The following is an 11,598-nucleotide window of genomic DNA, read 5'->3' on the forward strand; positions in this document are numbered from 1 at the left end:
ACTGTACACTGCGATTATTTGTGCGACCCTGTGCACGTGACTAATAAAAAAAGAAGAAGCTTGCAGCCTATGTGCAACAGATTCAGATCCTTTTTTACATTAACTACACATAGCTAGAAATGCCCAATGGCAAGCTAGGCTAGCAAGGTAATCTAGTTCAAGCCAGTAAATTGCTAGTTATGTAGTCATTCAACACAGGTATTTAAGATACAAAAGAACGCATGTAGCTATGGTTTCTTACTTCAGTCTATCCCGACAAAAAAAAACGGGTTCTTGGGTTAGTGTAGTCAATCTGCGAGCAGTGTGTGCAGACTTGCGTCTAACTTCCGGTAGGCAGCTTTCGTTCAACGAATTTCAAAATAAAAGTTGTTCAAAAACTTGGACTAAGAAATCGCTTCTTTTTTCCCCCCTTTACAAGAAAAACGGACCTGAATTACCATGGGATAAATTGAAAAGTTTAATATACAAGAACGAAAAAAAAAAAAAATTGTCAAGCAAAATAACACTGACACTTCAATCACTTTTAAAATGTGCAGTCTTCTAGATGAATAAAATATGACTGTGAAAACAACTTCTGCAAGTAGTATTGTTCAAAATTACTTAAAGTTAGTTGAAAGCTACATTTTTATTTATACTTACATTAAAATCAAAGACACACACACACACACACAATATCTACTCCAATAAGAGCTGCTCTGCTTCCTCAAGAGCCTTATCCATTTCTTCAACTTCCAAGGAGAAATTCCCCCTCTCCTGCACCAGATGCTCCCGAGAATCGGTGAGAGCCTTCATGGTCTTTTGAACTTCCTGGAAATTAATTGCAAACAAGCTCTAGACAGACTGGCATAAAGGATTACTGGCAATTCTGCTTTCATGTCAATCAAACATATGGAACTTACTGTTAGTTGTGCACCTTGTTCTGTTGCCATGTCACCAAATGTCCGCAGTTCACGTAACAGATCTTGGGATACGTTCTGCATTGTTGGGAGAGATCCATTTGAAAGAAATCACTAAACACAATTACAAAGCCAGATTCCTGCAAACAAAGACCTGAGTAACATTTGAGTCCAAGTAATCACAGACTGGAGTTCAACAATATGGCAGACAAAACAAGACCTTACCACCACCTCTCTTTGTTGATCCTCATTTTGCTGTGCAGTTTTTCCAATTTGCTCTCCCAAAACTGAGAAATAAAGTCAGAAGAAAGGTTAACGCAATCTTTAGAAAGCTCACCAAACGGTCCAAATAAACACTCTGAACCTGTAACGGTGAACCAATTCCTGTCATCTAAAGATTACCTGGATCAATATTTCCAGCAACTAGTAGCACATGGCAGTCCTTCAGTTGTTTCTGGACATCTGCATTGGTTCCTTGGAGGTCACTGTATTGTTGCTCCAGCTGGGCAACTTTTTGCTGCAAAATTAAAAAGGCTTGTGTTGTTTACAAACTACAGTGAAAGAGTGCACAATATAGCCCTGAACCAAACCGAGAGAACAGTGACGATTCTCCTTCCTAAGACGTCCCATTCAATCGCCCATTGAAAAACCCTAGTGCGTTTTGTTCACATAATAGCCTACATTTGGAACATAGTGAATCATCCCTTTAACGAACTTGCCTGTGTTTCTGTAAGGTTTTTCTGCAGTTCTTCATTGGCTTCCAGTAAAAGTTGATTATGGCTCTTGAGTTCTGACTGATGCCCATTTCTGGTGGAAGGTCTATTAAAACAAAGACAGAATGCTATGAGAATGTAATTGTCAAATATATTTCTCCCAACTTCTAAAAAAGGGGTATCTTACCCTTTATGCACTTTGGCTACAACATTTCTGGAAAGAAAAGAGAAGGTAGATAGTCTTAACATCTTGCCTATACATAGCCTTTGTTATCTTCCCATTGTAAATTGAAAGTTAGTCACCTTGGTACATTCTCATTGAGAGGCTTGAAAATAGCAGTTTTGGGAAAGAAATTGAAGTCTGACGGTACAGCAGTCTCTTTGAAAACGTATTTATTGGCCGCCCTCTTCATTTCTGCAGTACTGCCAGCAGGTCGCACACCTGATATAGGTAAAGAACAAAATGCGAAATGAAGAATAGCCAAGTAGCCTGGAGACAGATGTTGAATTTCATTGTATTCAACGTGAGCCATAAATTAGCATTTTGATCAGAAAAGTTTCTCTCAAGACATGTACAAGCCAGAATATTGCCGAAAATTATATTTTAATTTACCAGTACTTGCAATTGGTACTTTTGAAAGTAGGAATGGGAGACATATCCACAGGAAAGTATAATTAAATTCAACTTAACCATGTAAACATTGCACAACATGAACGTTTATGCGCCGACTGCAGGTTATAGAAATCTGAATGCACTACCAGAGCATTGAAAGAAAAAAATATTACACTTTCATATGGATATGCCTCACATTCCTATCTGCAAAAGGACAAACTGCACGGACAACAGGTACATTTAAAATCTAATTTAAGTCAACATTCTGGCTTGTGGAGGTTGGTGAGGGGAATAGTCCTGAGCCAAAGGCTTATTTCTGCCCGACCTAGAAATTAATATCGGGGTTCCAGGTTATGAGCCAAGATGCTTACTAGTTGCATTTTTTGTTGAATGACAAGGCAACCACCGAAAACACTGCTATCCCGGAGGCTTGCGGTGGAGGCGAGTTGTGTGAACGTAGAAACTGAAGGGAAAATAACTTACTCTTACTCTGTCCGCATCTAGGAATTTTCGATGCCATCAAACTGTGTTGCAACGAAAATGGTAACTTTTAGCAATAAATATATCCAAATTACACAAGTGACTGGCTATGAACTCCAAAATATGAATTCACGCCACTTCAATACAGTTACGACCGGAAGTGACTTTCGTAACAGGTTAGGATAATTAACGTAGAAAGTTAGGAGAAATAGGTTAAGGTTTGGAAAAGGGTTAGCGAAAAAGCTCTCCTAACCTGCTATGAAAATCCTTTCCGGTCGTAGCTGTATCGAAGTGGCGTGAAAAGAGTATCCCAGCTAGAGAACTATCAGCAGGGAAAGACGTAGCTATTTAAGTCAAATTTACACCTCCACACCCACAGAATAAAACACTGAATGGGTAAAATTCTGACATAGCTGATTAATGTAGCAATAAATATATTGTACTCAATGATAAAAACAGAGAAACTTACTTCAGAAAGCGCCCGTTCTGTTACAGCTAGCTTAATGAAAGCGCCAGACGATTTGAAAATGTTGGGAACGTCACTTCCGTACCACCTTATATTAACACAGGAAATTACGTAGAGGCCTTTCTTTTTTTTTACATCAGTGATTCCGACAGGGGACACACTGCTTTAATGCGAAGTGATTTGTGATTTACTTTTCCAAAGCAGCTGGTCCATGTCTTAACATTAATAAATGTGAGCTCATGGCTGTCAAAAATTGTGTGAAACTGAAGATCTCGTACCACGCTGTGTACTACTCCCTTCACAGAACAGCGAAAACTGGCTCTAACCAGAATAGAAAGAGTGGGAGGCCCCCGGTGCACAACTGAGCAAGAGTGTCTAGTTTGAGAAACAAACACCTCAACTGGCAGCTTCAGTAAATAGTACCCACAAACACCAGTCTCAAAGTCAACAGAGAAGAGGCGACTCCGGGATGCTGGCCTTCTAGGCAGAGTTGCAAAGAAAAATACAAATGTCAGACTGGCCAATAAAAATTAAAGAATAAGATGGCAAAAGAACACAGACACTGGACAGAGGAACTCTACCTTGAAGGTGAGCATTCCGGAGTCGGTTCTTCACGTTCAGACTGGTGTTTTGCGATTACTATTTAATGAATCTGCCAGTTGAGGACTTGTGAGGCGTCTGTTTCTCAAACTAGACACTCTAATGTACTTGTCCTCTTGCTCAGTTGTGCACCGGGGCCTCCCACTCAATCAATCAATCAATCAAGTTTATTTTATATAGCCCTTCGTACATCAGCTAATATCTCGAAGTGCTGTACAGAAACCCAGCCTAAAACCCCAAACAGCAAGCAATGCAGGTGTAGAAGCACGGTGGCTAGGAAAAACTCCCTAGAAAGGCCAAAACCTAGGAAGAAACCTAGAGAGGAACCAGGCTATGAGGGGTGGCCAGTCCTCTTCTGGCTGTGCCGGGTGGAGATTATAACAGAACATGGCCAAGATGTTCAAAATGTTCAAAAACTATGCCAAGATGTTCACTCCTCTTTCTATTCTGATTAGAGACAGTTTGTGCTGTTCTGTGAAGGGAGTAGTACACAGCGTTGTACGAGATCTTCAGTTTCTTGGCAATTTCTCACATGGAATAGCCTTAATTTCCCAGAACAAGAATAGACTGACGAGTTTCAGAAGAAAGCTGTTTGTTTCTGGCCATTTTGAGCCTGTAATCGAACCCACAAATGCTGATGCTCCAGATACTCATCTAGTCTATAGAAGGCAAGATATATTGCTTCTTTAAATCAGGACAACAGTTTTCAGCTGTGCTAACATAATTGCAAAATGGTTTTCTAATGATCAATTGGCCTTTTAGAATGATAAACTTGGATTAGCTAACACAACGTGCCATTGGAACACAGGAGTGATGGTTGCTGATAATGGGCCTCTGTACGCCTATGTAGATATTTAAAAAAAAAAAAAAAAAAATCAGCTGTTTCCAGCTACAATAGTCATTTACAACATTAACAATGTCTACACTGTATTTCTGATCAATTTGATGTTATTTTAATGAACAAAAAATGTGGACAAGGATATCTCTAAAAACTTTTGAACGGTAGTGTACCTACTTATTAACAAAATTACTTACGTTTGTTTGAAATTATTCATAAATATTATCCTGCCAACCACTATATGAAGAAGTAAAAAAAATACATCAATTAAAATTTCCCTCAAGAATTTCCCTGTATTTAACACCATCCATCATTCCTTCTATTCTGACCAGTTTCCCTGTGCCTGCCGATGAAAAACATCCCCACAGCATGATGCTGCCACCACCATGCTTCACTGTGGGGATGGTGTTCTCGGGGTGATGAGATTTGGGTTTGCGCCAGACATAGCATTTTCTTTGATGGCCAAAAACTACATTTTAGTCTAATCTAACCAGAGTACCTTCTTGTTTGGGGAGTCTCCCACATGCCTTTTGGTGAACACCAAATGTGTTTGCTTATTTCTTTCTTTAATAAATCTTCTTAGGGCTAGGCCCCTTTTTTCTCCACTTCCTGCCTGAATGACGTGCCCAAAGTAAACTGCCTGTATCTCAGGCCTGAAGCCAGGATATGCATATAATTGGTACCATTGGGAAGAAATCACTTTGAAGTTTGTATAAATGTTAAAGTAATGTAGGAGAATATAACACAATAGATATGGTAGGAGAAAATCCAAAGAAAAACCAACCGGGAATGTTTTGTTTTGAGAGACCATCCTCTTAGAAATGCAAGAGAAAAGTAATATTGAAAATTAGCTCCCTGGATGCAATTCCTATGGCTTCCACATGGTGTCAGCAGTCTATGTTCAATGTTTCAGGCTTGTAACTTCAAAAAGGAATAAGAAATAACAGTTTTAGTAAAAGGACACTGTCTTGAAAATTCATGTTTGCGCGCGCCATGAAGACATTACGCACCTGCTAAAATCAGTTTCCTATTGAACGTACTTCTTTCCGAAATAAATATTATAGTTTGATTAGATTTTGGGGTATCTGAGGAGTAAACAGAAACATATTTTGACTTGTTGAAACAAAGTTTAGGGGTAGATTTTCAGATTCCTTTCTCTGCAAGTTGAACGAGTGGATTACTCAAATCGATGGCGCCAACTAAACTGACTTTTTGGGTTATACAGAAGGATTTTATCTAACAAAACGACAGTACGTGTTATAGTTGGGGCCCTTTGGATGACAAATCAGAGGAAGATTTTCAAAAAGTAAGTGAATATTTAATCGTTATATGTGAATGTATGAAACCTGTGCCGTTGGAAAACTATTTTGATGTTGGGCGCCGTCCTCAAACAATCACATAGCATGTTTTTGCTGTAATAGCTACTGTAAATTGGACAGTGCAGTTAGATTAATAAGAATTTAAGCTTTCAGCCAATATAAGACACTTATATGTACCTAAATGTTTAAAATCCATAATATTTATGATTATTTATTTGAATTGCGCGCCCTCCAGTTTCACCCGGAAGATCCTTAAGTTAAGCAATGGCTTTTTCTGGCCACTCTTCCATAAAGCCCTGCTCTGTGTTGTGTACGGCTTAAAGTGGTCATATGGACAGATACTCCAATCTCCGCTGTGGAGCGGAGGGTTATCAGGGTTATCCTTCAGGGTTATCTTTGGTATCTTTGTTGCCTCTCTGATTAATGACCTCCTTGCCTGGTCCGTGAGTTTTGGTGGAAGAAATTTGTCTTGGCCCCAAAAACCCTCACAAACTTTTAGAGATGCACAGTTGAGAGCATCCCGTCGGGCTGCATCACCGCCTGGTACGGCAACTGCACTGCCCGCAACCACAGAGCTCTCCAGAGGGTGGTGCGGTCTGCCCAAGGCATCACCGGGGGCAAACTACCTGCTCTCCAGGACACCTACAGCACCCGATGTCACAGGAAGGCCAAAAAGATCAAAGACAACAACCACCCGAAAAACTGCTTGACAAAAAAATTTCACTCGACCAACAGCCTATCAACCAAACAATCTACCAGTTGACTAAATGGGGTCAGCCCTAATATTTGGTGTGTAGTTGATTGGCTTTGCTAGTTAGCAAGCTGAGATCTCTGCTCAAGTTGACTAACGTTAGCTCAAAACAAAATAAAATGATATTTGTCACATGTGCCGAATACAATAGGTGTAGACCTTACTGTGAAATGTTTACTTACAAGCCCTTAACCATTCAAGAAATAGAGTTAAGAAAATATTTACCAAATAAACGAATGTAAAAAGGAACACAATAAAATAACAATAACGAGGCTATATACAGGGGGTACCGGTATCGAGTCAATGTACTGGGGTACAGGTTAGTCAAGGTAATTTATTAATGTAGATAGGGGTAAAATGACTAGCTTGCTAGTGATGTTTTGAGGAGAATAGGCTAGCTCCCTGTAGAATCAAGAGGGTGTAACGGCTGTCTAATGCCTCCTCCTCGGATGAGGAGGAGGAGTAAGGGTCGGACCAAAATGCAGCGTTGAATGTAGACATAATGAATTTATTAAAGAAAGACGAAACACGAAAACTCTTACACAAACTACAAAATAACAAACGACGTAGACAGACCTGAACTTGAGAACTTACATATAGACACGAAGAACGCACGAACAGGAAAGACTAGCCAAACGAACGAACAAACGAAACAGTCCCGTGTGGTGCAACAGACACAGACACAGGAACAATCACCCACAAACAAACAGTGAGAACAGCCTACCTCAATATGGTTCTCAATCAGAGGAAACGTCAAACACCTGCCTCTAATTGAGAACCATATCAGGCAACACATTTAACCCAACATAGAAACACATAACATAGAATGCCCACCCCAACTCACGCCCTGACCAACTAAACACATACAAAAACAAGGAAAACATGTCAAGAACGTGACAGAGGGGATGAAGAGAAGATTAGATGTGCAGGTGCTTCAGTTGAGTTGTTGCAGTACCCAGATGAGATGACAGCAAACTGTTACAGAGATGAAATCTGAGATTTCACCTTTTATCTTAGTTAGATAACTAGATATCAATGTTGAACCAATGCAATAATGTACATTTTATTGGCTTGCTATGAGCTGCTTTTCATGCAAATGTATATCTGATATAGCTAGCTAGTTGTTCTGGTGTAATGTCTATTATATGTTACAGCCACAACATCATGATCATGCATCTGCAGACCAGCGAGGAGGAGAAATACCTGCTTTGGTGAGCTAGAACAACATCAACTATAATATCAGATGGACATTTTCTAGGAAAAGCATGGACAGAGCTAGCCATCTGCAGTAACATTATTACTTGACAACACCTATCTGTATTACTTTCCATATGATTATTGTTTCATCTATTTGTACTGTAATGCTATATGTCTTAAGTTGTACAAATCATCAGCATGAAGAATCCAGAGTTCTGCTGAATTGTCAAGTGGACTGAATTCTCATTCAAATAAAGTTGTGCCTCTTTCAGATCTGCCAAACACAACTCTGCCTCTGTTGGGTAGGCTCCTTCCATGATGGCCCTGTCTAGGATCAGTTTAGCCTTTTAGATCATAATGAATCAAATGATATGGACTGATGGGACCTGACCCTAGATCAGCAGTCCTACTCTTGGATGCTTTGTGAATATGGGCCCTGTGTGATTGTAGGCATGCCTTCACTAATCTCCCTTCTCTCTGTGTATGCCCTCCTGGAGTTCCGACTGCAGCTGTGGACCCCTGGCCTGATTTCACTGTGCATGCTACTTTGTCCTGGACCCATGCTAATCAAGCTCGCCCAGGTAGTCACTGTGCTTCTGCATTGCTTGCTCTTTGGGGTTTTAGGCTGAGTACCTGTAAAGCACGTTGTGACTGTTGATCAGGGCTGTCCTGATTAATGTGAGACAATAGTCATTAACAAGAGCAGTGAGTGTTGTTGGAGTTGTTCAGCCGTATTTTGTAAATGGGGATGTTTAACTGAGCTGGAGTGGACTACATTTCAATTTCAATTATTCTCTAGGATGACTAACATCTATCATTATCCATGACTATCATCCACATGAAATCCACCACCACTTGTCTAATGAACACTCCTCAATCTATTGTACATGGAACAACGTTCTCTATATTCATGATTAATATTCCCTTTTGTCAATAATCACTTCAAAACACTGTTGCAACATGTTTGACTGACTTTATGGAGGTTAAGGGGCCCATCAGATTTCATATTATGTCAACGTTATCAATTCGGAAGATGGTGCTGTTCAGAATGACATGTTCATGACTGTTGATGTTCACAGAACTCTCCAGAGAAATTAGCACATGTCAACCTCGGATATGCATTAAGTAAAGTGGACTTGTAAAGTGAGCAAACATGGATAAACAAACGTCACTGTCTGTCACCTGAAACGTGTCTCTCAACCTGTGTGCACCTACGTTGTAAACTTTCATTCATAGGCTAGGTTGTAGTAACCTCATTATGGGTATAGGGAAAATGTTAGTATCATGTTGTAGCCTAAACCTATCGCTATTACATTGAACTGGGTGAATGGAATATGAATGACAGTCATCCAATGTGACAGTGACACTTAAATGGCATTGACTGCCACTGGTGCAAATCATACTTTACATGCTTATACACTTTTTACATTATTTTACCTTCATATACGTAGGGCTAAAATAACAAGTGGAGTCAAACTTGCTTATACAGCTTTTGTTGTAAAAGTGGATGAAGATTTATTGACGTCCAGGAGGTCGCAGTATAACGTTTGTATCCACACAAACCAGACAATTTGAAGAAGTTGATCCGACTGCGCATGCTCAAGGGAGGGCGGTTAAATTCAAAACCAACAACAACTTTGATGGCTACTAGCTAACATATTACAATTGTTCGAGAACAAGTTGCTAAGGTATGTATGTGGCAAATTATACATTTACGTTATTATGTGAGCAACTTAACTAGCTAACGTTAAGTTAGTTCTTTACTTAAAAGTCGTAAGTTCCGACACATCCAGCACTTCTTGCTCACGTTAAATACTTTCATTTTATCCAACCTTTCAAAAATGTCAGTGTTTTTTCATGTGTTTACTACTGACATACAATTTTATTTAACAGTGGCAGAAAACATAAGCTTTCATATGGGTTCCACTGATGATGGGGCTCAACCAATCACAGGTAGGCCTAGATTCTCTGATATCTTAGGTATACACTGTATAATGCACTCTGTGACCAAGACGCCTAAAACTGTTTTGCCTTCCATTTGTGAATGTAGACATAGAAACCTTGTTGAATGCTCCACTCCATGTTTCACACCAAAGAAATAAGGTAAGCTATGACTGAAAAATGGGATGGTTCTTTAAATTGGACATTCAGATGGCACAGCTACATGTATCCAATGTTTATATACAGTACTAGTCAAAAGTTTGGATACACCTACTCATTCAAGGGGTTTTCTTTATTTTTATTATTTTCTACATGTAGAATAATAGTGAATACATAAAGTATGAAACAACATATGGAATCACATAGTAACTAAAAAAGTGTTAAACAAATCCAAATACATTTTATATTTGAGATTCTTCAAAGTAGCCACCCTTTGCCTTGATGACAACTTTGCACACTCTTGGCATTCTCTCAACCAGCTTCACGAGGAATGCTTTTCCAACAGTCTTGAAGGAGTTCCCACATGCTGAGCACTTGTTGGCTGTAGCCATCCCACTCTGACCATTGTACTCGCCCCAGCAGAGCTGGTTAGGTTGTTTTCATGTTATCCTGAGTGTTAGTGACTGTGCTGCTGGCAAAATTTTATTAGCTTTTCTGCCAACGTTTACTGACACCGGCCATATTCAACGGGTGTTGAGTGTTTGTAAATTCATCAGTTATTCTGCGCTCTGGCACACTCAGACGAGAGTGCTCTGAAATCGGAGTAGATGGCCCGACTGAATTTACGAACGCACCCGAAATGTTTACTTTGTTCAGACATGTAGCAAACTAGCTAAACAATGAACATCATAACTCATGACGTTACTACCCTGCATGAATCTGTAGGTAGCTAACAAATGTCTATCAACAATTGTTGCAGTGACATTCTATTAAAATGGATACTTGCATGTCTTTTGTTAAGACATGTAGCTAGCTAGCTAGCAAGTTAGCTAAATAATGAACCATAATCACAACTCATGACGTTACAACGCTTACATCATAGATGGATGCGTCTCCTGTCACGGATGCCATGGTTGACCTTAGTTTGAAGATGTAATCGGAGACAGGTGTTTTCTCCATCTCCTTAGCTATCATACTCAAATTCCACTTAACTTGGTCCTCCAGAAAGTGGAGAGTAACATTTATGCATTTTTACTATGCGATACATTTTTTTTTTAAATAAAGAATAAGCTGCGTTAGATAGGATTACCAAAACATACTAACCAGCTCAAATAGTTATATGTTATATGGCAAACCAATCCAAACTCATCTCTCGGCATGTCCAGCCCACTCATTATCTCGGCCAATCATGCCTAGCGGGAAGGTTACTGTTTTTTTCTGTGGCTAAACCAACTAGGCTTGTAATTTTGCAATTGTATTCGTTCACATGTTTGAGAAGGCATTTCTGCCAAAAAACTATTTGCGTTCAAACGGCTCTCCTGTGAATTAGTGAATCGTGACATACGCATAGTTTCCTGAAACGGGTCACATATGGAGTTGGTCTTTTACCAAATAGGGCTACCTTCTGTATACCACCCCTACCTTGTCACAACACAACTGATTGGCTCCAATGCATTAAGAAGGTAAGAAATTCCACAAATTAACTTTTAACAAGGCACACCTGTTAATTGAAATGCATTCCAAGTGACTACCTCATGAAGCTGGTTGAGAGAATGCCAAGCGTGTGCAAAGCTTTCATCAAGGCAAAGGATGGCTACATTGAAGAATATCAAATATATTTTGAT

General features: G+C 39.6%; 1 protein-coding gene across 4 annotated transcripts; it reads right to left on the reverse strand.

Annotated features, from left to right (window-relative positions):
• Positions 1 to 442: 442 nt before the first annotated feature.
• Positions 443 to 3,243, reverse strand: LOC120019458. 4 transcript variants are annotated; one of them, XM_038962756.1, is made up of 10 exons: positions 3,172 to 3,224; positions 2,956 to 3,024; positions 2,706 to 2,746; positions 1,913 to 2,051; positions 1,797 to 1,823; positions 1,616 to 1,715; positions 1,299 to 1,413; positions 1,122 to 1,183; positions 900 to 974; positions 443 to 807 (listed from the first exon to the last, which is right to left on the reverse strand). In XM_038962756.1, the coding sequence occupies exons 3-10, from the start codon at positions 2,740 to 2,742 to the stop codon at positions 676 to 678; spliced, it is 687 nt and encodes a 228-aa protein (XP_038818684.1). In that variant the 5' UTR covers positions 2,743 to 2,746; positions 2,956 to 3,024; positions 3,172 to 3,224; the 3' UTR covers positions 443 to 675. The 4 variants fall into 4 exon arrangements, with proteins under 4 accessions (XP_038818684.1, XP_038818683.1, XP_038818686.1 ...); XM_038962755.1 differs by lacking the exon at positions 2,956 to 3,024 and having other exon boundaries at positions 3,172 to 3,243; XM_038962758.1 differs by lacking the exon at positions 2,706 to 2,746 and having other exon boundaries at positions 445 to 807.
• Between the last annotated feature and the right edge of the window lie 8,355 nt (positions 3,244 to 11,598).

Source organism: Salvelinus namaycush, chromosome 24 (assembly GCF_016432855.1).
Source record: "Salvelinus namaycush isolate Seneca chromosome 24, SaNama_1.0, whole genome shotgun sequence".
Classification (NCBI taxonomy): domain Eukaryota; kingdom Metazoa; phylum Chordata; class Actinopteri; order Salmoniformes; family Salmonidae; genus Salvelinus; species Salvelinus namaycush.